The sequence below is a fragment of the Dipodomys merriami genome, unplaced genomic scaffold (assembly GCF_024711535.1).
Source record: "Dipodomys merriami isolate MVZ:Mamm:240054 unplaced genomic scaffold, mDipMer1.0.p SCAF_11, whole genome shotgun sequence".
In the NCBI taxonomy this organism is placed as follows: Eukaryota; Metazoa; Chordata; class Mammalia; order Rodentia; family Heteromyidae; genus Dipodomys; species Dipodomys merriami.
In genome coordinates, this window is record NW_027202382.1 from 204175 (window position 1) to 231940 (window position 27766).

At 35.5% G+C, this 27766-nt stretch overlaps 1 protein-coding gene across 7 annotated transcripts in view; it reads left to right on the plus strand.

Annotated features, from left to right (window-relative positions):
- Ccdc171 (coiled-coil domain containing 171) overlaps positions 1-27766 on the plus strand; it is a 316277-nt gene that overhangs the window by 191238 nt on the left and 97273 nt on the right. For all 7 annotated transcript variants that reach the window (XM_070007659.1, XM_070007650.1, XM_070007684.1 and 4 more), the window contains 2 exons: positions 15607-15752; positions 17922-17976. In XM_070007659.1, coding sequence (XP_069863760.1) covers positions 15607-15752; positions 17922-17976 — 201 coding nt within the window. The remainder of the gene's footprint in view (positions 1-15606; positions 15753-17921; positions 17977-27766) is intronic.

The window sequence follows — 27766 nt, forward strand, 5'->3', positions numbered from 1 at the left end:
GCAGTTTGAAGCCAGCCTGGGACGGAAAGTCTGTGAGACTCTATTTTTTTTAAACGAGGGTGAGAATGTATTTACTACAGAAGTGAAAGCTCGGGTGGGGGGGTTATTTTTTCATATATATATATATATATATATATACATACAGTATTGTAAAGATACTGTACAGAGGGGTTATAGTTACATGGGTAAGGTAATGAGTGCATTTCTTATAGAGCATTGTTATCTCCTCCTCTGTTTTTCCAGTATCATCCTTTCCCTCCCCATCTCCCCAACTCTTCCCCCCCACCAAGTTGTCAGGTTCCTTTTCAACATAGTATCTTTTTTTTACATTAAGTTTTTAGTGTGAAAATACTGTACAGATGGGTTACAGTTACATGAACAAGGTAGTGAGTACATTTCTTGTTCACATTGTTGTCTCCTCCTTTGTTTTTCCCCTACCATCCCTTCCCTCCCACCTCCTCAGCTATACCCCACCCCCCTGCCTAAGTTGTAAAGTTCATTTTTTAGCGTCTTGTACATCTCATTGTTGCAATGGGTCAATCTGTATCCCTATATAAACAATTTTTTTTCCTTCCCCTCCCTGAATTATACCAACATCAAATATAGTGAAAACGGGGGTTATACTGTCGGGGAGGGACATGTCTGTGAGACTCTTACCTTGAATAAACTACTCAGAAAAAACTAGAAGTGGTGAGGTGGCTCAAGTAATAGAGCTCTAGCATTGAGCAAAAGAAGCTAAGCTCCAGGGCAGAGTACAGGCTCAGAGTTCAGGCACCAAGATAAAAAAAAAAGAAAGAAAGAAAGAAAAAAGGAAAAGAGAAAAACGTATGATTATGATGCTGCATTTATAGAAACTGACTATTAAATATATACATTAAATATATACTCTGCCCGAGCAATGTAAGATTTTTATTGTGCAGTACTGGACCTTGAATTTAGGGCCTGGACTCTGTTCCTAGGCTTTTATGCTCAAGACTAATGCTTTCCCACTGAACCAGAGCTCTACTACTTCTTGCTTTGTTGTTGTTAATTGGAGATAGAGTCTCATGGACTTTCTTGGCTGGGCTGGCATTGAACTGTGATTCTCAGATCTCAGCTTCCTGAGTAGGATTACAAATGTGAGCCACTGGCACAAGTAAAATTTCGTATCATTCTCTTTAGCATATTCAGGAAAACTTACAGACTAGGTATTTGAGAGATCCTTTGCAACTTAGTATAGAGTATCTTTTTACTTAAAGGCAAAATCATATTAAACATTGATATATTGTCTGTATTCTCATTTGAGAGTTATAATTTGTGCATATGATCCTTGAGACTGATGGAGAATGCATTCAGCCTAGAATCCTTCAGTAGCTTCTCATGGCTTCCTCTGACAGCAGTTGACACATTTAGCCATAGAACAAACCTTATACAAAACTATAGAAAATATTAAAACATTACAAAGGGAAAGGGTACAGGAAGTGTGATGGGAGAGGTGAAATTGATTGAAATATAGTGTTAACATATATGGAGATGTTGAAATCCTCTTTCCCTGTATAACTGAGATAAGCCAATCAAAAAATATGTAGGCTTCTTCTTGTGTGTGTTTTTATTATTTTTTTTATTGTGAAAATACCATATAGAGGAGTTACAATTACATGGGCAAGGTAATGAGTGCATTTCTTATCAAGCATTGTTGCCTCCTCCTTTGTTTCCCCTTCCCATCCCTTCCCATCTCTCACTCCCACTCCCCCAACCCCCACCTCCAAGCCAAAGTTGTAAAGTTCAAGTTCATTTTTTGACGTAAGGACTTGTACATCTCATTGTTGCAATGGGTCCACCTTCCCCTCCACAAATTATACCTACATCAAATACAGTGCTAAGGTGATGTACAGAGGTAGTGAGTACATTTCCTGTAGAACTTGTTACCACCTCCCTCATTTTTTCTCACACTTTCCCTCCCCACAACCCTCTAGTTGTACAGATCTTTTACAGCTTTGTGAGTATGCTGCTGCATTGGTTACCCCCTTTGTCCTTTGTCTCACCATTTTGTTGTTCCCCTTTCCTTTCCCTAATTCAGATAAATGTATATACAATACCCAGGGTACCAAAATCAAATACAGTGACAACAGAGGATAAACCATAGAGGGAAAATACAAAAGAAACAAAAAAAAAATCACATAGTAATAACAACAACAACAATAACAAAGAAAATCCTCTGTGTCCATGTCTTGGAATTTATTTTGCTTAGCTTCATCCTATATGGTCATATGTACATAGCTATTGAGCTATTCTGCTCATCTGCTAGAATTATGCTAGACATATACTAATTATTATGAATGAGGGAAACCATGGGACCTATGTTTCTTTGATCTGGCTTACTTCACTTAATATGATTTTTTCTCAAGTCTTTCTATTTCCTTACAAATGAGGAAGCATAGAATTCCATTGTATATATAGACGATTTTTTTTTGATCCATTCGTCTACTGAGGGGCATCTGGGTTGGTTCCAAATCTTAACTATGATGGAAGTGGCGCTGTAGCTCAAGTGGTAGAGTGCTAGCCTTGAGCTGAAGAACAGCACTCAGGCCCAAAGTTCAAGCCCCACGACCGACAAAAAGAAAAAAAAACTGTGGTAAATAACGCTGCAGTGAACATAGCTGTGCTGGTAGTTTTAATATGGCCTTGTTTGTAGTCATTTGGTAAATGCCCAGAGTGGGATTGCTGGGTCATAGGGAAGCTCTATGTTAATCTTTTGAGGAACCTCCATACTGCTTTCTGGAGTGCTTGAACAAGTTTACACTTCTACCAACAGTGTAGTAGCTAGCATTCCCTTTTGGCCACATCCCCTCCAGCATCTGTTGTTATTAGATTTCTTGATAATGGCTATTCTAACTGGGGTGAGGTAGAATGTCAATGTTGTTTTAATTTCTTTTTAAAATTAATATATATATTTTATTGTAAAAATACTGTGCAGTTACATGAGTAGGGTAATGTGTACATTTCCTATTGAGCATTGTTACCTCCTCCTTTTTTTTCCCCTACCATCCCTTCCCTCCCCACCTCCCCACCTCCCCTCCCCCCACTGACATTGTAAAGTTCTTTTCCAACATAGTGTCCTGTACATCTTATTGTCACAATGGGTCAGCCTGCATCCCCTTTTTGTTATATCCCCTCCCCTCCCTGAATTTCAAAAATGTATATACAAGATGCAGAATACCAGGATCAAATGTAGTGAAAACAGAGGTTATACTGTGGGGGAAGAACATACAAAAGAAACAAAAGAATCACATAGTGCATTATAAGTACATTTAAAACAATAACAAGAAAGAAAAAACCACTGGGTTCCTGTCTTGAGGTACGTTTTGCTTAACATCATCGTATATGGTCATATGTACATAGCCTTATATGGTCATATATACATAGCCTGTTTATCCTAGACATGTACTAGTCATTGCAAACAAGGGAAACCATTTGATTTCTTTTATGGCTGAGATGTTGAGCATTTCTTCATGTGTCTTTTGGCCATTCAAAAACTTTAAGATTGAACAGTCAGCATGCTCAATGTACATATGTGAAAATGGAACTAAGAATCTTTAGGGGGTGGGTAGTGATGGGATGGATGGCGAATGGAGAATGATGGAAGGTGTGAAGCTTAAATGGAGGACATATTAAACTGAAATTTTTTGTACAACTATTTGAAGATAATAAAAGTAAATTAAAAATGAAAATAGTAAGGCAAATTTTAGTTGAAAGAAGGATGGGGAATGGTAGTTCAGAGTACCTCCATGCCGTGTCCTTATGTAACTTCATAATGTTGCATTTGCAAGGTGAGAAGTCTAGCTTTCTACATGGCATCTGGCCTCTGTACCATTCTGACCCTTTCTCCTCTTGTTCGCTGGGCACTTTATTTTCTAGCTGTATCTTCCCTCTTGCATTTTACTGAACATGCTGTTTTCTTCACCTGGTGATACTCCTTACACTTAGTTGTAATGCTAGCTGTTTTTTTCCAGATAAGAATTCATTTTAAGCAGAATTTATTCTGTATACATAAATATGTATTTATTTACATGTTAGATGGTTTGGAATTCTGTAATCTTGGGCAGGTTAAACTGTGCTTCAGTTTACTCCTTTGTAAAATACTAGTAGTAAATCATAGAGTTATGAATTCTAACAATACTAGTGTTGGATATAAGATAGGAACTGAAAGGATTAGCTATTATTATTATCCTTAATGGACAGAGATTTACAATGTATGTTAAATGAACAAATAAATGCAGTGGTGGCTCTGACGTTGGGGATAGCTTTTCAGATCAGTATCTGTAACAAGGTCTCACTAGGCCCACCTCCTTAAGATTCCACCTACCTTTATTAGTGCCATAGGCTAGTGGCCACACCTTCAGTACTTGGGCACATACTTTAGGCTATGCTTAGGCAAATACTATACCATTTTCTTTTATTTTGTGAATATTTGTTTTTAAATTTAGTGTAATGATTGATGACAATGATCCTGTTTTCACATAAAGGATCTTAAGTTGTGCAGTCTTCAATTTTTTTAAGGCTTTTTTTTTATTGTGAAAATACTGTACAGAGGGGTTACAATTACATGGGCAAGATAATGAGTACATTTCTTATCAAGCATTGTAGCCTCCTCCTTTGTTTCCCCTTCCCATCCCTTCCCATCCTCCCCCCGTCCCCCCACCCTAATTTTTGATGATGGAAATATGTAATCCAACAATATTCAAACTCTTATCAGACTTTAATTTAATACAAAGAGGTTGAAAAGCATTTAAATTAGTTGAAATGCTTTACTGACTTTGTGGGATTTCATAAATAAATAAAATATTGTTTCATATTTCTGGTATGATTCCTACTTGGTAGATTTTATAGCATATCCGGATACATGGATACCAATATCATTGTGGTGCAGGGAAAGAAGAGGGGTTTAGTTCAGGTGACAGGGGCTCACACTTTGACATGAACCTATTTAGTTATATGACTTTGAGCAAGTCACTTCTCTGACTCCTAGTTTCCACATTTTGTCATTACTTGTAGGAATGATAATGTCATCTAACTCAGAAGATTAAAAAGAATCAAATGAGTTAATGTGGTTATAAAATGTTCAGATGATAATGATGATTGTGGTATTCAAGTAATCTGTTCTTTTCAGAGGTTTTGGGGAAAATAGTAATAACAGCTATAGTGGAAAAAAATAATTGAACACTTAGACAGCATTTTAAGTGGAATATAAATGCAAACCTATATCCTTCACATTATAGTGACTGGTGGTAAATGTTATTCAGAACTTCTTTTCCCTATAAGTTACTACAGAAATCAGTAATAATCTTCCACAAATATACATCCAATGTTTAGTTTTTTAATATGAAGCCTAAACTTTATAATAATCCAAAATTATTTTTAAATTCTAAATTTTACCTTCATATTATCTTCATTACTTAACTTTTACTCAGCTAGTTAGTATTTGATATACTTTTATTAAAATTAGTAAATACATATCATTCAAGTTTAAATAATAGCATTTAAATTCTTTAGTACAATGAAAATAATGTGAGTATATTTTAATTAGTATTGGGCTTATCTACACTTTGTTACATCACCAAACGAATTATTGAAATTAAAAACCAATATATGTCTAGGATAATTTTACCAGACAAGCAGAAAAGGTCAAAAGCTATGTGCATATGACCATGTAAGATGATGCTAAGTGAAATGAACCCCAAGATAGGGACACAAGAGGTTTTAGCTTTGCCGCTGTTGTTTTTAATGTACTATGTAATTTTTTTCTTTTTTTAAAATTTATTTTATTTTATTTGTGAACATACTGTACAGAGGGGTTACAATTACATGGGCAGGATAATGCGTACATTTCTTACCGAGCATTGCAGCCTCCTCCTTTGTTTATCCTTCACATCCCTTCCCAGCCTCCCCCCTCCCCCCCCAGTCACAATCCTCCCCCCCCCCCCCCACCAACATTGTAAAGCTCTTTTCGACATGAAAACTTGTGCTTCTCATTGTTGCAACAGGTCCACCTGTATCCTTAAACGACTTGTTTTTCCCCATCTCCTCCACAAGTTATACTGACATCAAATATAGTGAAAGCGGGGGTTATACTGTGGGGGAGGGACATACAAAGCAACAAAGAAATAATCTTATAAATGCGTTAGAAACACATGCATGAAAGAAAAAAACATTAAAATACATATCTAAGGGTTCTTTTTCCTAACATCACATTATCTGTTAATGTACTATGTAATTTTTTGTTTCTTTTGTATGTTCTTCTCCCATGGTATAACCCCTGTTTTCACTGTATTTGATGTCGGTGCCCTGCATCTTGTATATACATTTTTCTAATTTGGGGAGGGGAAGGAAAATAACAAAATGTTGAAACAAGGAAACAGGTTGACCCATTGTAACAATGAGATGTACAAGACATTATGTTGAAGACAAACTTTACAAGTTGGCAGGGGAGGGAGGAGTTGGGGAGGTGGGCAGGGAAGGGATGGTAGGGGAAAAACGAAGGAGGGGGTAACAATGCTCATTGGAAATGTACTCATTACCTTCCTCATATAACTGTAACCTCTGTAAATATCTGTACAGTACCTTTACAACATATCTCACCAATAATTTTTATTTGAATAACAAAATGAAAACAGAAGTATATTAGGCTAAATCAAACTGAATATATTTCAAAAAATTAAAAAATTCTTCAAAAATAATTTTTTATTTGAATGTTAAGGACTTACTGATTCAAAGATGGTTGTAAATTATTCATAGTTTCCAATTCTTAGATAGTTGTTCTGGGTAATTTCAAATAGTTTTAAAACAGCACTTAAATTCTAAATGATAGTGTAACTTAACTAAATCATTTAAAATATTGCCAGAGGGTTGAACTTTGGGGACCTCTTGGTAGCTACCATTCTCAATTTTGTAAAGGGTTTGGAGTGTGTTGAACAGCTTATTGGTGATAATGTCCAACAGAAGAGCCACGGTGTATTCTATCACCTTGCATAACTTAGATATTTGTGGAGAGAAAGCAGAGGTCGATTAAGGGCTGATTTTGTTATAGCATCATCATGATGGCTGTCACTTGCATGTAGATTTCTCTCTTAAGAAGCTTACAGAGCTGGGTGCAGGTGGCTCACGCCTGTAATCCTTGCTACTCAGGAGGCTGAGATCTGAGGATCCTGTTCAAAGCCAGTCCAGGCAGGAAAGTCTGTGAGACTCTTATCTCCAATAAACCACCAGAAAACTGGAAGTGGCGCTGTGGCTCATGCAGTAGAGTGCTTGCCTTGAGCTGAAGAGCGCAGGGACAGCGCCCAAGCCCAGAGTTCAAGTCTCATGACCGGCCAAAAAAAAAGAAGCTTACAGAATAGCCAAATGCAGTTTGCTTTACATTTGGAGAAAATATTTACCACCACATTACCATTTACATGCTCTTTATCACAGTAAATTTAGTTACCTTTTGTCTATTTGTACTATTCTGAAGATATTTTCCAATTGAGAGGGCTCTGATTCTTAGTATTCTCCATTTTTGACATTTAAAAGGTATTGATCTCTTTTTGTTACAATTTTACACTATTATTATGTAATAACTATTTGTCTACCAAAAAATTTTGTGGTTTATATGAAAGAATAAAGGAAACAACACTAAATACGTTTTCAACACTTCTGAGGTTCTTTTTCATCTCTATTTTACTATTAATTAACCTACTTTATAGGGAAGAATTAGCCTTTTCTTTATATATATATATATATATATATATATTATTGTAAAGATAGGGGTTACAGTTACATGCAAGATAATGAGTCCATTTCCTATCTATCATTGTTATGCCTCCTTTGTTTTACCCCTACCATCCCTTTCCTCCCTACCTCCCCCAAGGTTTTTCTTTTATGTTGACAAAATTTAGGACATTTTCAAAGCAGTATGTGAGGATGTGGTGCCAATAATCATAAGGCATTTTACAACAAAATCTCACACCATACTTTGAAATTTTGAGTGCCAATTTTCATTGTTCATTTGTTCAAATTTTTTTTTTCTATTGTGGGGCGTGAACTCTGGGCCTGGGCACTGTCCCTCAGCTCAAAGCTCAAAGCTAGTGCTCTACCACTTGAGCCACAGCACCACTTCTGGCTTTTTCTGCTTATGTGGTGCTGAGGAATCAAAGCCAGGGCATCATGCACGCTAGGTAAGCACTCTACTACTGAGCCACCTTCTTAGCCCCCTCATTTGTTCAATTTTTTTGTTAATAATTTATCATAAAGCCTGTTTACAAAAGTATTTTTTCACACTTGAACTTATTTTCTTTTATCTTTTCAGGTGTGATAAAAATGGTTATTTAAAAATACATGTGTGTGTATATAAAAATAAGGCAGAAATAACAGAAACAAAGTACTAAATATAGGTGAGGATTTAATTAAAGAAAATACTGTATTTAGAAGTATAATTATTATATTTGTTATGAATTTTAGTATATAGTCTTTTACTTTAAGCATATATGTAGTCTTTTATTAAGTGTGTACAGTCTTTTATATATAGTCTTTGGCATCTGTTGTCTTACTAGACATATAAGTTCTAAGTAGTACTGCCTGAAAATGGGTAACTTATCTGATCTTCAGCTGCAGTTTATAAATGTTATCTACTTTCTGCATAAGGTTATTACTAGAAAATGTTGAAACAGCTAGGCGCTGGTGGCTCACGCCTATAGCCCTAGTTACTCAAGAAGCTGAGATATGAGGATTGGGGTTCAAAGCCAGCCCAGGCAGGAAAGACCATGAGACTCTTATGCCCAATAAGCCACTCAGAAAACCTGGAAGTGGTGTTGTGGCTCAAGTAGTAGAGCGCTAGCCTTGAGCTGAAGAGTTGAGGGATAATGCTCAAGCCCAGAGTTCAAGCCCCAGGACCGACAAAAAAAAAAAAAAAAAAAAAAGAAAGAAAATGATGAAACATAGTGTCCTTATGGAGATAACTAAATAGTACATAACTATGTAATAAATATAATAAGCTATGATTATTACATAATTGATATATTTGTATGTTCTACCACATCTTTGTTGCATATTTATTGTAATTTATCTAATTGCCTATTTGACATATGTTTAAATTTTATTATAAAATGTTAATTAGTTTCACCCTTAACGTGTTTAACTAGCTATGTTGTAAGTTTGGTAGTTATATTGTTTTAATTTTATACTTTCTGTGGCAACCTGCAGTTTGATCCACCTAGCAGCTGCTCAGTTAGTTGTGGATGAATATAATATTTTTGGTTATTCCATTCTAATAGGCTGAGGCAGCATTATTTTCTTTTTCAGCATTAATTTTGGTGCTTTGAGTTGTTTTACTCAACTTATTGCAACCTAGGAATGCTTATTCAGAAGATACAGTGAAACAGCTGTAAATTTATTATTACCTAAAACTTTTTATATTAAAATATTACTATTATTTTGTAGTTCTGGGATTGTTATTATTTTACTCATGCCATTTAAGTATTGTACCACTGAGCTACATTCTCAGCACCAGGAAATTTGTCTTTTGAAAATGTTGCAGATTTTTTTTTTCACAGTGATCCAGGAAACATAGCTTATTTGTATTTTTATATAACACTTGTTCTTGTTTTGCCTTTCATTTTGTATGACTAACTTTTTATACCAAATTGAATAAGCCATTAGCTTTTAGTCTGTAGGAATGTGGATCCATAGATATTTCCCATTAGACAAAAGAAAATCTATAAAAGTGATTCCTTCTGGGGCTTGGTCTTTCTAGTGGCCTAATGGTCTAGAGCACTTCTAGATCTACCCTCATGAGTAAGGACTATGTTGGGTGATTCCTCTGACTTCTGGAAGTAGTAATATAGAGATATGCACATCCAGATAACTTTAATTTTTGTACCGTGCAATACTTACTAAGCAAATATTCTGACATATTTTGTTGGTGAATTTTTTTATTTTGGAAACTGTTCCTAAACAAAATTGTAAACCTTGTATATCTTGTATAGTTTTAGATTAGAGTTTTCTGCAATGATGAGACAGTATATTCAGAAAGTTGTTTTGAAGGAAAAAAAATTTAAGGCCTCCAGTGGTGATGGCTGCACATTGCTATGAATATACCAAACTCCCTGAATTATACAAAGAGTGAATTGAGTGGTATGTCAATAAAGCTGTTATTTTATTAAAAAAAACTTTCCACTGCCCCAAATGCTTTCATAGATGTAAAGCAATAGAATTTAGGGTTATATATGCAATAAAAATTATTTGCCCTAATAAACATTTACAGATTTAGAAACAAAGTTATGTATGACTTAAAATAATTTGTATTCTTAATAGTAGTAATACACATTATAGACACTATAGATAAGAAGAAAAGATACTTTAAAAATGTGTGAGGCATTTAATATTCACATCTACCATGTATTTATCCTTGAGATTTTCCTGTATTTAGTTCTTTGTACTTACACTTTTCTTTGTCAGCTCTCATTAGTAAATAGTTTCTCATGGCCATTTTAGAAAAACAATCATATGTAAACATATTCTTATAAGAATAGTTTAGTGAAAGCATCAGCATTTTTCTATTGGACTATGAACATGAAGGTCAGAGACTACACTATATGAAAAGAAATACAGTATAAATATGATAACTTTTAAAAGTACAGTCAGTTTGGGATGTCATTTAAAAAATTTGCTCTAAAGCATTTTTGGTTTAAAATGAAAACTGAAATCTGATAAATAGTATTGACACTTTGGTTCTAGTATATGTAGCATTTCATTTTTACCATTTTAAGACTTTTGTTATCATATTTAGCATTAAGTTTCTAACAGCTAAAATTGTTTAAAGATAAATTCAGTATCAGGCTTTGATTTTTTTGTAAATATTAAGACCTGAGTACAAAATGAGGGCTGTATTGTGGATTAAGTGAAATATCTCAAGGCTGTGCTGTTCTGATAACTGAACCTGAAGTGACCTTTCTCAGACACAATTACAGAGCTGTATGTTTTTCCTTTAATTTCATCAGGGGTTTAATTAGTATACAAATAAAACTTCCCTTATCTTCCTTTCTACCTAATTGGCTTGTCTTCGCTTATATATGAAGTATGTGAAAGTGGACTGTAATTAGGGTGACCGTGTTAACCTTTTTTCCTCAAATGTACTGTTGCCTAAAGGCCTCAAGGCCTAAAAACAGTGCTTTGGATTATTGCTTTGCAATCACTATGGCTGTCCCATAGGTTTTCTCATGAGCAGAAGGGCTTTGGGTGCTGCAGGTTCCCACTGCTTAACAGGATCTTCATTCTTCTCCCCACTAAATGTTTATTGATTATCTCACTGTTCCAGGCTCAGCCTCCAACAACTTAATATCAGGTGACAGTCAGGAGAGTTCTCCAAGTAATTAGAGTTGAGCATTGGGGGAACAATTAGGAGCAGAGTTATTAAACTTGATTTATCCTATTCTCTCCTGAACAGTTTCTTGGATATCAGAACATCACACTTTCACAATCTACCCTGGTTGAGAAATTAGTGGCTAACCTGCTGCTTATCATTGTTGCCTTGCTGCCTAGAGGCACACCTTCTTAGTTTCAGTCATTCGGTTGGAAATATTAGAGTCTACGAAGTTTATCATAGGTTTTAATTAGATGAATCTGAACAGGAGAAAAGAAATGCAGAAGTTAAAATTTTATATATATGGTCCATATTTTATCTACGATATAATCCATAGGTAAGCATGATATATATACATGATATATATACACACAGAGAAATTATTTTTCTTTTACATATTCTAAAAGATTCCGTTTTCATATCAAAACAGTGAATATTAAGGAAAATACATATTTGAACCACCTTTTCTGATTTTTACATATCTCCATGTATTTCAGACCCATTGGTGTATATTGATTCTTTTGTGTTGTCCCTCAAGCCTATATGTCAGGCTGTGTTATATTTTTAAAAACTGTATTATGTTTAGTTTTCACATTCAAGGAAGTATGGTTTTATTGCTTAGGTTATTATGCCTTTTGATCCTTTCCTGTGTCCCTGAAATGGTGTAAGCTTCAGAAGAATCATTTGGCTCATTGTCATTTTTCCTTTGAGAAGATATGATAAGAAGGGGAATAAGAAAATTTAGATATATGGTAGAAAATGTAATGCATGGAGTTATGTCTTCTTTGAAAATGTACTGGAATATTTGACAGGTCAAGTATGGTTTTATAATGATGCGAAATATTGGGTTCTCTTAGATTGAACCAGCAAGCCTCAGTCTGGACATGCTAGCAACATTATACCAATCTACTTCTGAAAGGACTAAGAGAGTCCCTTCGGAATATGTGCCTCCAGTTACAAGAGCTACTGACTGAGAGAGTTTGAATGCAAATTTATGATTTCTATTGGAAGATGAATTCAGTCTTTATTCATAAATAGTAGCAGATTGTTTCTTTGATATTTATATCTGAAAAACAGCATTTTTAATAGCATGAACTGTGTTAGAAATACCAACTTTAAAAGGATTCAAATACACTTTATTTTATTTTCTGGTGGTTAATTGGACATCAGAGTCTCATAGACTTTTCTGCCTGGGCTGGCTTTGAACCACGATCCTCAGATCTTAGCCTCCTGAATAGCTAGGATTAAAAGCGTGAGCCACCAGCACCTGGCACATTTTATTTTTTTTAAATAAAAAAATCTCAATAATATTTCAGCTATAACTAGTTTAACACTGGAACAAAATTAATAGGCTTACAGTATTTTTGTTTTTTTGAGACAGTGTCTCCTGAAGTAGCTGAGGCTGGACTTGAATTTATAATCCTTCATCTTCTAGAGTGCTAGAATTATAGCTGTGTACAGCATTTCTTGTTAAAATACCCGTTCTTTGTTGCCTTGTAAAGTTGGTTTGAGTGTATGACTATTTCTATGGTGAAAGTTTTTTAAAATTGTAAGATGAAATTAATTTTAGACTAATATATAACACCTAAGTATCCTCAGATCTCAGCCCCTCGAGTAGCTAGGAGAATAGGCATGATCCTCTTGTGCCTGGCTATGTATCATTTTCTTATTATGAAAGCATTCAATATCCTGTGCTCTAGCTTTTTGAAATATATTGTACAATGCAATTATTTGTAGTTATCTTACTGTGCAATAGCACGCTGGCACTTTCTATCTAAAGTACCTATTGATCAATCCAGGAATGTTATTGATTTGGTAATAATAAATAAAAATAAAATTAAATATGTAATTAGTCATGGCATCTATCTATCTATCTATCTATCTATCTATCTATCTATCTATCTATCTATCTATCTGTCTGTCTGTCTGTCTGTCTGTCTGTCTGTCTGTCTGTCTGTCTGTCTGTCTGTCTGTCTGTCTGTCTGTCTGTCTATCTATCTACTTATTTTTGTGCTGGTACCAGTGCTTGAACTCAGGGCCTGAGTGCTGTTCTTGTGGACTGGCATGGTAGCACTCTACCACTTGAGCCATAGCTCTACTTCTGGCCTTTTGTGGGTAGTTGGAGATAAGCATTACACGGGCTTTTTCTTGCCTGGTCTGGCTTTGAACTACATCCCTCAGATCACTTCCAGAGTAGCTAGGATTATAGGTGGAGCCATCTGCCCCTGGCTCTTGTAATTTTTTTTTTTCTTTTTGGTTGCTTGTGGGGCTTGAACTCTGGGCCTGGGTGCTGTCCCTGAGCCATTCATCTCAAGGCAGGCACTCTACCATTTGAGCCAGTGCCACTTCTGATTTTCTGGTGGTTTATTGGCAATAAGAATCTCATGGAATTTCTTTACTAGGCAGCTTTGAACTGTGATCCTCTGATCACAGCCTCCTGAGTAGCTACGATTACAGGCGTGAGCCACCAGTGCCCAGCTTCTTGTTAATTTTTTTGATGCTTGTTTGTTTAACAGCAACTTGACTGAAAATGCACTAATAAAATTTTAAAAAATTTAATACGTTTTTATTGTAAAAATACTGTACAGAGGGGTTACAGTTACATGAGCAAGGTAATGAGTACATTTCCTATCAAGCATTGTTAACTCCTCCTTTGTTTTTCTCCTGCCATCCCTTCCCTCCCACCTACACAACTGTACCCCCCCAACTCCCCCACCCCCCCACTCCCGCATAATTGTAAAGTTTGTTTTTCAACATAGTGTCTTGTGCATGTCATTGTTAAGTGGGTCAACCTGTATCCCTATTTAAGCATTTTGTTTTTTCCCTTCCCCTCCCCAAATTAGAGAAGTGTATATACAAGATGCAGGGCACTGACATCAAATACAGGAAAACAGGGATTATATCATGGGGGAGGAACATACAAAGAAGCAAAAAAAAATCACATGGTACATTATAAATACATTAGAAGCAATAGCAAAAAAGAAAAAAACCACTTGTGTCCCTATCTTGGGGTTCATTTCACTTAACATCATCTTATCTGGTCATATGTACATAGCTTTTGACCTTTTCTACTTGTCACAGACATATACTAGTTATTTCCATGTAGGCAGCTTTGCTTTTTAAACTAATATTGTAAATGTATTAAAAATTATGTTGGAAGAATTTTAAATACGATATTATAGCATATTTTTATTCTTTACTGGATTTGCGAAGCATAGTTGTGGTTGTTACTGTTTAGCTAAGTTCTGTTTAGCTAAGTTCTAAGTTTAGCAAAGAAGACAAATATGTGTTTGCAGTTAGTTGTGAAACAAAAGTAATTGAAAAACTGCTTAGTAAGCTTATTTAAAAAAATCATAGGAATAAGAACAAGCAGATTTTCAGTTTGAAGAGATCACTTGATTCTTACAATGTTTTGACCCTAGAATTTTCCATGAGGGCTAGAAAATATTCCTTTAAATTGTTTTCAATTCTAAGACCTTTTCCTCTTAACTTTCAATATAAACTTACACATTTGCATCTTGAAATTTGTAAATATTGCAGATCAAAGCAGGTAGTAATGAATAGATTTTTATACTTTTTTAGAAAAACATTTAGAAAAAACATTTATAGATCACAAAGATTTTAAATGCAATTACTATTTTTAACTTTATAAGTTAAAGCATGTTGGTTATATTTATGTTGCTCTTCATAGTATGAAAGTTATTTACTGGGAAATAAGTGAATTTTATTTTGAAATCTTGTCTACTGAGATGTGAATAACAAGTTATTACAAAAAGACTTATAAGAAGAATAGTGAGTTTCTCATTCTTTTTTAGGTAATCGAGCCCACCTTTTATTCAGTCTTACACTTTGTCTGGGTATCTGGTCCTTTAGTTCTAGTTAGTGTTAAATAGACTCTGAATTTCATGTGCTTTGTCCCTTGAAATCTTTGTTTACATCATTAAAAGACTTGCAATTTAAGTAATAAGGTATTTTTAAAAGAATACAATTTGTCTTATAGTACTTAAAAATAAGTTGTATTTTATAGCCAGACATTTTTATGAACTCTTACACCTCTATCATTTCTAATTAGCAATTATGTAAAAATTTTGCAGAAAATTTGTTAAACCTTGATGTGTAATGACCCAAGTCTACTTCTCAGTCAGTCTGTATTCTTCTTTGTTTAATAGCCTATGGCATAAATTGAAGTTAATTATCAGGGCTGACAAGTAACTCTGTTTTCTGTCTGCTTGCAGAGTCTCTCCGAGGCAAAGATGGAGCTGAGAAGAAAAGATCAATCTCTGCGTCAGCTCAATAGACATCTTACCCAGCTGGAGCAGGACAAGCGTCGACTGGAGGAGAACATCCATGATGCAGAGAGTGCCCTCCGCATGGCAGCCAAGTGAGCATTTGGACCTTGGGGAGATCACTTAAAACAGACAAAAGATCAATTCTTACTTTCATGCTCCGGGTTTTAGCCCTGGATAATACAGTGTTAGAAAACAAAAGTACAGCTGTCTCTCTTTGAAATTCTCTGACATAACCTCAAAAAAGAAAACTCTTAAGTGAACATACTAAATGTATATTTCATTGAAAACCTCAGAAAAATATATAATCTAAATAACTTCAAACAATGCATATTTTGTACTCTTTTATAGTATTACATGTTTGAAACAGTGTTTAATAAAAAATGTAGGATTATTTATTTAATAGTTTTACACAGTATCTTCTGTCACTTCTTATTCTCTTTTGCCCTAATGCCCCCAAATTTTGCTTTTTATATTTGGTAATATACTAATATTGTAAGGAATATTTCCACAAAAAATGTAAGCCTACAAATGTAAGTCTACAATATCATAGTATTTAAAATATGTAACAAAAACATAGTGCTCAGAGAAATTTAAGTCTATAGCTGCATGTTCTAATATATCAAATAAAAAATGTGCAGTTTTCAAGTGGGCAGCTATGTAAATGTGATGAGAGTGTTTCTCTTTTCCTAGGTAGTCAAGTTGACATACATGTGAAATTCATATCAAACAGTTCTCTTGTGCATTTTTATTCCCCACAACAGATTTCATGGACTACTTTAAGACAGTACATTGTTCAACGTTATGACCTAAAATCTGTTAAGAATGAATGAAAAGTCTGATTTTAATAAATTCAGTGTTGTCTGAATTTGGAATTTCAATTTCTGCATTTGCAGAAATACACATACAATACTAATTAAAAATCTTTGAGAAAATGTCTTAAGCATAAAATACCATAAATTTGAATATTATATATAAATTACAAAATCCATAAGTCACAGAACAGAGGATCTGCCATTGTAGATATCCATAAGCTTTGCTTCTAGGTAATTCTGTTGTTTAAGCATAATGATAAGATAAATTTTGATGCAAGACCTAAATATTAATACATTTAAAAAATCATCAGTGTTTTAAAAATAAAAATTGTAAAGATATATAACTGCACCACCATATTGTGTGAATGTAATTGTAATTTTAAAGATATGCTTGAGTCAGTTCTTGTCATTAGTCTCAGTTTCCTCATATCAAGTGAAGAGGCTTAACCTAGATAATTTCCGGTGAATGGTGAGATAAAGGACAAGGGGGAACCAATGCAACAGCTACACAAGACAATATGTTGGAAATGATCTGTACAACTTGGGGGGGTTTGGCGGGGAGGGAAAGTAGGAGAAAAATGAGGGAAGGGGTAACAAGTTTGACAAGAAATGTACTTATTACCTTACTTATGTAACTGTAACCCCTGTATACATCACCTTGACAATAAAAAAAAGATAATTTCTGGTGAGTTTCACAGCTCACTGAGATTCTGAGATAAACAAAAACAGCATTATAAAACATCTGGATTCTTATTTTCATAACATTGTTAATTCAGGACCTTGATGTGTCTGTGATCTTTGACTATGGCCATATCTTATAAACCAAGGAAGACCAATTTGAAATTTGGAGAGCTGATACATTACTTACAGATTTTAATTTATAATTTATAATCTAAATTGATACAATTTATAATAATCTAAATTAGATTATTAATGTAAATTATTGAAAATAATTTAAAACTTCAGCATTTCATTTATTTTTGTAATTATGAAAGCTGAATTCAGTGTACAGGTAAATAGGAAAAATTAGTAACTTTACATATTCTTAGTCAGGTCATAGGGGGTTTTCTTTGTACAGTTATTATAGCACCAGAAGACCATAGAGAGGAAAATATTTTGCTCAGTATGGCTATTGAACATATTTCTGCACCATTGAAACCTAAAATATTTTTATTATGAAAAATATGCATATACTATTTTTAGAACATTTAAAAATGATTAATAGCCATATATTTATTTTCTTTTTCTCTCTCTTAATTTAAAATTCCTGTCTCCCAGATTAGGACAGGAAATATATGTGAATCTAAGAGTTAAAGATGGAAGTGAATCAATGAAAATGGTATTAAAAGGAAAAATGACAACAAACTTTATTTTTTAATAGTAATGACAGAGTAAAATGCACAAGGGAGACATGGGTTTTATTAACACCCAATCTTTTCTTTTTTCTAGAGACAAAGAATGTGTTGCTAATCACATGAGAGCAATAGAAAATATGCTTCACAAGGTATTGTAATTTTTCTTTAAAATTGCTTAATTTGTTTTATGATCCTTCCCTGAGTCATTATTTTTTAACTACAAAGTACTTAATTTTGTAATTGTCTTTAAAAATAAATTAACAAAAGATACCCTATAAATTTTAATGTATGTGGTACTATATTGCATATTTTCCCCCAGAATTCATTTGGGGACTTCATTAATCAGCTGGAGGTCATTAGGGTTCTCACATGTCTGAAAGTCTGGGAGTCTCTTTTTTGGGGGGGGGTCTGGTTGTGGGGCCTGAACTCTGGGCCTGGGCACTGTCCCTCAGCTCTTCAGCTCAAGGCTAGTGCTCTACCACTTGAGCCACAGCACTACTTATGGCTTTTTTCTTTTTGCATATGTGGTGCTGAGGAATCGAACCCAGGGCCTCATGCATGCAAGGCAAGCGCTCTACCACTGAGCCACCTTCCCAGCCCCTGGGAGTCTCTTATCTCCAATTAACTCACTAAATAGCCAGAAGTGGAGCTGTGGCTCAAGTGGTAGAACACTAGCCTTTGAGAGAAAAAGATCAGGGACAGCATCCAGGCCCTGAGTTCAAGCCCAAGGATGGCATGAAAAGAAAACAGAAAGATTCTCACATCTCATAATGAATGGATGAAATGTTGAACATACTATCTAACCTCTTTCTATTGTTAAACAACTATCCTATAAATAATATATTCAAATATAGGAGATATGTATTTCATACACATATGAAATATTTCATATAACTTAAGGTAGTGAAGTTTTTCAAATTGGAATTTATCTTTATACTTATAAGAATATGTTCTTAACATGAAAATATATTTAATAATCTATGGTTTTCACATTTGGTTTCTTGAAAAATATTAAGTAGTACAAAGTGGCTACAATTCCATAGTCAGGTTATGTATACAAAGTATCTTTTTTTTTCAAATTCTTTATTGTGATTAAGTGATTACATAATTTCACAAATTTCACAGTATTGTGGGATAGTGATGCTTAGTTAAAGTCACAAACACATTGTCTATCGTGGTCTATAAAGTTTATGAGTTCTATAAGCTTTGACAATACAGTTATTTCTTCCACATTGCATAGCATCAGCTGTTCCCTCTTTCCTACTTGTTCCCTCCTTCCCATCGCTGCCATTGAGTTGCTTAGTTCATTTTGATCAATGTCCAATGCAGCTGATGGGTCCTACTGTTGTATGTTTTTCCCTGATTCCCTCTAGTTCTGTGTCCTCCTCCTCCTGGTTTCCCTCTGGTGTGCACATATATGTTATATATGTGATCAGCAGCATGGGGTTATTTAGTAGTGATTTGACCAGATGAGGGCAGGTCCTTTGTTTCTCAAGTCTTGTTAATTTTGTCATATCACCTTACCTTTTGGATTTAATATCCACTTATCAGGGAGACCATGTGCTGTTTTGTACAAAGTATCTTGATCAATGTCACCCTTGTGTTGTTCTCTTTCATTTCTCCCCTCATATCTTTTCTTTTCTTTCTTTCTTTCTTTTTTTTTTTTTTTTTGTCGGTCGTGAGGCTTGAACTCTGGGCCTGGGCATTGTTCCTGAGCTCTTCAGCTCAAGGTGAGCACTCTACCACTTGAGCCACAGTGAAACACACCCAGTTTTCCGGTGGTTTATTGGAGATAAGTGCCACACCTGGTTTTCTAGTGGTTTACTGGAGATAGGAGTCTCATGGACTTTCCTGCCCAGGCTGGCTTTGAACCATGATCCTCAGATCTCAGCCTCCTGAGTAGCTAGGATTACAGGCATGAGCCACGGGTGCCTGCCCCCCCCCTCATAATTTTGTATGATAAACTATGACTTGTAATTTGTAGTGATTAGCAGTCAAAGGATATTGTGATATAGTGACAACTTAAGTGACAGCTGCATATTTTAACTATTTCAGATTGAAAGATGTTTTCATTATTTCTGTACTTAAAAGTAGAGAATTGTTATTATTTCTGTATTTCTGTCATTCAGTGCTTGCCTTGCATACATGAGGCCCTGGGTTTGATTCCTCAGCACTGCATAAGCAGAAAAAGCCGGAAGTGGTGCTGTGGCTCAAGTGGTAGAGCGCTAACCTTGAGCTGAAGAGCTCAGGGACAGCACTCAGGACCAGAGTTCAGGCCCACAACCAACAACAGCCAAAAAAAAAAAAAAAATGTGGAGTTCATGAATGAAATGCATTTAGAACAAATTTTTTTTTATTGGCCTACATCAGTTACTGTGGGGGATTTCATTGTTACCTCACCATTCATGTTTAACCTGTATTTGAGTCAAATTTAACCTTTTAAATCACATTTCCTGCACCCTTTCCTCTAAAGTATAGCACCCCCAAAAGTTTTCTAGTTCCATTTTCACAATTGCAAATAATCTGTTTTGAAAGTATTCAAACTTTTGTTATTTTCTCTTTCCAACAAATCCTGCTAATCCCTGCCTATCCACAGAGTCTACTTTTTTTCCTTCCTATCCCTCTATTCCTTTAATATGTACTTAAAATTTATGTATGATACAGTTATTTTATCTTCTTTCATTTTCTATTTCCCCTTAGTCTTTTCTCCTGAATAGTCTCTGCTTAATTCATGTTCTTTTTTTTCCTGCTGGAATTCATCCTCTGCTTTTTTTTTTTTTTTTTTTTGCTGGTCGTGGGGCCTGATCTGTGGGCCTGGGTGCTGTCCCTTAGCTCTTCAACTCAAGGCTAGCACTCTACCACTTGAGGCACAACGCCACTTCCAGCTTTTTCTGCTTATGTGGTGCTTAGGAATGGAACCCAGGGCCTCATGCATGCAAGGCAAGTGCTCTCTACCACTGAGCTACCTTCCCAGCACCATCCTCTGCTTTTTTTTTAAAAATTAAATTTTATTGTAATGATGATGTACAGAGGGGTTACAGTTACATAAGTAAGGTAATAAGTGCTTTTCTTTTTCATTTTCTCTCACTCCTTCCCAACCTCTCAAAGATGTAAAGTTCATTTCCAACACAGTGTCTAATGAGTTGAATTGGTTCACCCTTTGTACCATGTTTCTGTGATTCTCCTTCCTTTCCCCAAATCAGATAAACTTATATATAAGACAAAGGGTCCAGAAATTAAAAACAGTGACAAAGGAAATAATCCAAAGGAAAGAAAGAAAAAAGAATGAAAACAGTACAACAATAAAAAAAAAACAAACTCTTGTTTCCATTTCTTGGAGTTCATTTTGATAAGCATTGTTTTATGTGGTCAAATGCCCATAACTTTTGAGCTATTGTGATCCTTTCCTAAGAATATCCTCCTTTGTTTTCACTGTGTGATGCTTAGAGTGCTGGTTTAATTGATCATATCCAAGGGTAATTATGTGTCTTTTACTATCCATTGGATTTACTTATAGATTTGTAGACACATTCTAGTTACTACAAATGAGGGAAATCATGCAGCCTATGTTTCTTTGGGTCTGGCTTACTTGGCTTAATACAGTTTTATTCAAGTCTTTCTATTGCCTTATGAATGGGGCAATTCTTTCTGTTCGAAGCATAGAATTTCATTATGTATATATATACCACATTTTCTTGATCCATTCCTTCATCGAGGGGCATCTGGGTTGTTGATTCATGTTCTTTGTTTAGTCATCTAAGTAATTATTTATGTAGATATTTACATTTATGTACTGTCTATGAGTATAGATATCTTTTAGGTCTCTTCCACTTATAAGTGAAAACTTAGGATATTTTGTTTTTTGAGATTGTCTTGTCTCACTCAGTATGATGTCCTGTAGTAGCATACATTTTTTTTCCTGCAAATGCTCTCATTTCATTTCATTTCTTCACCCATTCATCTGTTGTGGAACAACTTAGTGGATTCCATTGCTTGGCTATTCTAATAAACATGGTTATGCAGCTGTCTCTTGTGTTCCCATTTACTCTCTTTTTGGATATATGCAGAATAGTGGTATGGTGAGCCATATGGAAGATACATTTTTAGGTTTTTGAGGAATCTCCAAACTGATTTTTCCAGAGGCTGATTTACATTCCCACCAACAGGAATGTTGGATCCCCTTTTCCCACATCCTCTGGAGCATTTGCTATTTTCAGTTTCCTGATGGCTGCCCCTCTGACTGGACTGAGATGGAATTTTTTTCTCATTTACATTTCTTTTATGGCTAAGGCTGTTGAACACTTTTTCATGTGTATATCAGACATTGGTATTTCTTGTGAGGAATGTCTGTTCAGTTCACTTGCCCATTAATTGATAGAGTTGCTTGTTCCCTTGTTGTTTAATTTGCTTTGTATATTCTAGGTGTGAATCCTTTATCTACTGAACATCTAATATCATTTTACTACCGTAAACTCAGTCCTTTAAAAGAAATATTAAATAAACAGCAATGAACTAATATTTAATATATTTTAAAACTTCAGATCCTATATTCTTTTAAATTTTGAAAATGTGTTTTCAAATACATTTGAATATCTGCAAATATTTGAAAATAACTTTTTTAATCATTAAGAGAATTTTGATAAATTTAATATTCTGATATATATATATATATATATATATATATTGTTGTTGTTGTTGTTGGTTGTGGGGCTTGAACTCTGGGCTTGGGCGCTGTCCCTCAGCTCTTCAGCTCAAGTCGAGTGCTCTACCGCTTGAGTCACAGCACCACTTCCGGTTTTCTAGTGGTTAATTAGAGATAAGAGTCTCATGGACTTTTCTGCCTGGGCTGGCTTTGAACCATGATCCTCAGATCTCAGCCTCCTAAGTAGCTAGGATTACAGGCTTGAGCCACTGGCACCCAGCCTGAGCTATATTTTTATTGTGGTTAATTTTAAGCCACAATTTATTCCCTTATTGGGAAGAGAAAGTGGGAAAAAAATGAGGAAGAGGGTAACAATGTTCGACAAGAAATGTGCTCACTACATAAGTAACTGTAACCTGTACATTACCTTGACAATAAAATTAAATTTAAAAATAAAATAAAAAAGATTGACAAATGTTTTAGAAGTAAAAAAAAGTTTAGCTAGTTAGTTTAAATATAACCATACTGGGCTGGGAAGGTGGCTCAGTGGTAGAGCGCTTGCCTTGCATGCATGAGGCCCTGGGTTCAATTCCTCAGCACCACATAAGCAAAAAGAAAAAAGCCGGAAGTGGCGCTGTGGCTCAAGTGGTAGAGCGTTAGCTTTGAGCTGAAGAGCTGAGGGACAGCACCCAGGCCCAGAGTTCAGGCCCACGACTGGACCCCCCCCCCCAAAAAAAATATATATAACCATACTAAATCCATACATACAATAGATCTAAAATTGAGATTTTAAGTAAAAACACATCTTAAAGAACTTGGTGTATTTTAGGATAGAAAAATGGATTATGTCATATATGTTGTACAATATATCCTTTTATATGTTGGTATTGACTTTGAAGTTCAATTATTCACCTTTCCAGCTGCAAGAAAATAAATGTTAGATCGTGGCTAACTTAGGGAGTTGACTTTGATGCCAGGGAAAAACCATCATCAATAAGAAGATAAATTTTATATCTTTTTTCTATAAAAATGGCAAAACATGTGTTTTAAATATACAAAGACTGATTGCAACAGGAAAATTATAATCATGCAGTTCTTCAGTTTTTCATGTCATATAGAAAGAAAGATGTCTACAAAACTGGCTTACAGTCACTATAGGTTCACTTTTCTCTCTGTTTTTCTTCCTTTCTCATGTAGTAATTTGATTGATGTCTTTGGAAATTCTGTTTATGCATTGCTATTAAACTAACTTTTTGTTGCTTGAAGTGAAAATTTAGGAAGGACTAATTGATAATTAGAGTGAATTATCTTTTCTATGACATAGAAACACAGGAACAAATGAATGATAAGGTAAAGTCCTTTCTTATTTAAGTCTATGTTGAATAAGAATGGAGAATGGAAACTAGTCTCATCTCAGACTTCAGAGGACATTCTTTCATTTTTTTTCTCATTCAGTATAATGTTACCTGTTCATTTGTTGTATATAGCCTTTTGAGGTTGAAGTACATTCTTTTTATTTCTAGTTTGTTTGAGGCTTTCTCCCTCCCTGCTACTGGAGTCGGAACTCTAGGTCTCTCCTTGTTTGGTTTGTTGGGCTGACACTCTACTACTTGAGCCACGTCTCCAGCCCTGTGTTTTGCTAGTTTTTGTGGAGCTGGAGTCCTGTAGACTTTCCTGCAGGACTGGCTTTGATCTGCAAGATCTTACCCTCCTAGCTAGGATTATAGCTGTAAGCCAGAGGAGATTTTATTGTGAGGAGATGTTGAATTTTGTTACTTTTTTGTATCTATACAGATGATCACACGATTATTTTAAATTTTTTTATTTTTGAGGGGTCTGTACTGGGGTTTAAACTAAGACCCTCTTGCTTTGGCTTGGCTTTTTTCCCTAACAGCTTTCATTCTACCACTTGAGTCATACCTTTAGTGTGGTTAATTAGAGATAGATTTTTTTCACACTTTATAGTTTCTATAAGTTTTCAAAATATCCCCTAATGAACCCTTGAATTTTTATTGCTAGTTGTGATGTCATCTGTTTTCTTTCTTTCTTCCCACCTTTCCTCCCCAGACTAGGACTTAGTATCTGACACTTCTGCTCATTGGCTGGTGCTCTATAACCTGAGCCATGCTTCTAACCTCAGCCTTTTAAAAAATTTCTAATTGTATTAATTTATATTTTCTCTTTCCCTCCTATCATTGTTTTTCTTTTCTTCCTTCCCTCCTCTCCCCTCCTCACTTTCATTCCTCTCTTTTTCTCCCTTCTTCTCTTTTCACCCTCTCCTCCCTTTCCCTCTTTTCCCCTTCTCCTACTCTCTCCTTCCCCTTTCCTTTCCTTCCCTTCACTTCCCCCTCTCTTCACTTTCCTCCGTTCATTGCCCCTCTCCTTCCCTCCCTTCACCTTCCCTTTTGTCTACTCTCTTCCCCTCCGCTCCCCATCCATTTCCCCTCCTTTCACCCCTTTTCTCTTCCCTCTTCCATCACCTCCCTTCCCCTTCTCTCTTTCCACCTCTTCATTTCCTTTCCCCTCCTTCCATTCCCTCCCCTTTTTCCTTCCCTCCCTCCCTCCCTCTTTCTTTCTTTCTTTCTTTCTTTCTTTCTTTCTTTCTTTCTTTCTTTCTTTCTTTCTTTCTTTCTTTTTCTTTCTTCCTTCCTTCCTTCCTTCCTTCCTTTCTTTCTTTCTTTCTTTCTTCCTTCCTTCCTTCCTTCCTTCCTTCCTTCCTTCCTTCCTTCCTTTCTTTCTTTCTTTCTTTCTTTCTTTCTTTCTTTCTTTCTTTCTTTCTTTCTTTCTTTCTTTCTTCCTTCCTTTTCTCTCTCTCTTCCCCCCTCCCTCCCTCCTTTCTTTCCTTCCTTCCTCCCTCCCTACCTCCTCCCTTCCTCCCTCTTTTTCTTTTTCTTTTTCTTTTCCTCTTTCTCTTTCTCTTTCTCCCTCCCTCCCTCCCTCCTTCCCTCGCTCCTTCCCTCCCTCCTTCCCTCCCTCCCTCCCTCCCTTCCTTCCTTCCTTCCTTCCTCCCTCCCTCCCTCCCTCCCTCCCTCTCTTTCTTTCTTTCTTTCATTCTTTCTTTCTTTTTTCTTTCTTTCTTTCTCTCTCTCTCTCTTTTTCTTTCTCCCCCCCTCCTCCTCCCCCTCCTCCTCCCCCTCTTCCCTCTCCTCCTCCTCTTCTTTCTTTGCAGTAGGGCTTGAAATAAGGGCCTAGGCTCTGTCTTTGAGCTTTTTTGCTCAAGGCTAGCACTCTACTACTTTGAGCCACAGTGACATTTCCAGTTTCCTGGTGGTTCATTGGAGATAAGAGTGTCATGGACTTTTCGGCTGGCTTCAAACTGCCAACCTTAGATCTCAGCCTCCTGAGTAGCTAGGTTTTTAGCACGAGCCACTGGTGCCCAGCTTTTTTTTTTTTTTTTTTAAATAACAGTACTAGGCTGGGAAGGTGGCTCAGTGGTAGAGTGCTTACCTAGCATGCATGAGGCCCTGGGTTTGATTCCTTAGTACCACATACACAGAAAAAGCCAGAAGTGGTGCTTGGCTCAGGTGATAGAGTGCTAGCCTTGAGCAAAAGAAGCTCAGGGACAGTGCCCAGAACCTGAGTTCAAGCCCCAGGACTGGCAAAAAAAATTAACAGTACTGGGTGTGATTGTAGAATCTTGTGTTTGCCTCCTCATCAAGACAAGCACAGGCCCTAAGATCAAGCCTGCTTTGCTTTACTAACTTATTGTTGGAAGGGCTCTTTAATTTTTGTCCATGACTCACTTGGGACTTCCATATGGGAATACAAGTATCTGCCACTAAGCCTGCTTTCTCATTTTTAAATGTAACTAATTTATTTACCTTTTTTCCTTTCATAGGCTGGCCTAAGAAGCCATAATCCTTCTCTCTCTTATTTTTCCATGTAGGCACATAGCTGTGGACTTATACTTAACTTAGTGTACTACCTTTGCTGTTTCTGAAAAGTTAACGGTTTCATTTTATTCTAGGAATTTTCTGATTTTCACCTTTATTTCTTTGAGGAAATTCTGAGCATTGTAAATTGTATTTTTCAGTTTCCGTGTGTTTATTTCATGAAGTTTTTCTTGATGTTGATTTCTACTTTTATTCCATTGCAGTCTCATAAAATTCAGGAAGTTATTTTAGTTTTCTTATATTTATAAGGACTTGCTTTATGTTCTAAAATATGCTCTATTTCAGAAAATGTTTCATGGCTGAGAAGAATGTGAAGTGTATTATATGGCTGTTGGCTGCAATATTCTGTAGATTTTGGATCAGTTAATTTGGTGTATAATTTTGAAGGTTTTTTTTTTTTTTCTTTTTGCCTGGATGACTTACCTGTTGTTTAGAGTGGGATATTGAAGTCTTCCACTATTATAATATATTGTGTTGGGATCTCCCCCCTCCCTCACCCAAGTATCAGGGCTTGAACTCAAGAAGTGAAACTATTGTTTGGCTTTTTTGCTCATGCTGGCATTCTTCCACTTGAGTCATAAACTTAGTCTAGTTTGTTTTTGCTGATTAATTGGAATAAAATAATTTTGCGAATTATTCTGCCTATATTGACTTTAGGCTTCCATCATTAGATTTGTTTCCTGAATTGTTGTGAGCCATCAATTTCCATATCTATCTATGACTTCATGTTTAGTAGGTTTTTAAAATTTACCTTATGAAATTGGGTGCACTGAATTTCTGTGTTTATATTTTCACAATTTTCAGTCCTTTGTATCAGTTGTTCTCATTGTGGACATGAAGTGATCTCTTTGTTTCTTACTGAATTTTGTTTAAAGTCTTCTTTGTCAGATGTGAGTAACCTACTCCTGCTTGTTTTCAGGCTCTTATTTGCTTGAAGTAGCATATCTTTTTTCATCCTTTTACTTTAAGTTTGTGTTTGTCTTTTCCAATAAAATGTGTTCCTTGTAGGTAACAAATATTTGGGTCTATGTTTTAAGTCCAACCCATCATTCTATGTCTTTTGATTGGAGAATTGAGATAATTAACATTTATAGTTATTGTTAAATGGTATGTAGTAAATCCTGTCATTTTGTTGCTTTTATTTTTCCCAAATCCACATTTGGCTTATCTACTTATCTATTTATCTATTTTACCCTGTATTTTCAAGATTATGTTAATTTTCCTTTCTTTTCTAAAATATGTTTTTTATTGTAAAAATACTGTACTGAGGGGTTACAGTTACATGAGTAAGGTAATAAGTACATATCCTATTGAGCATTGTTACCTCCTCCTTTGTTTTTCCCCTACCATCCCTTCCCTCTCTACCTCCTCAACTCCCACCCTTCCCCCCTGCCAAGTTGTAAA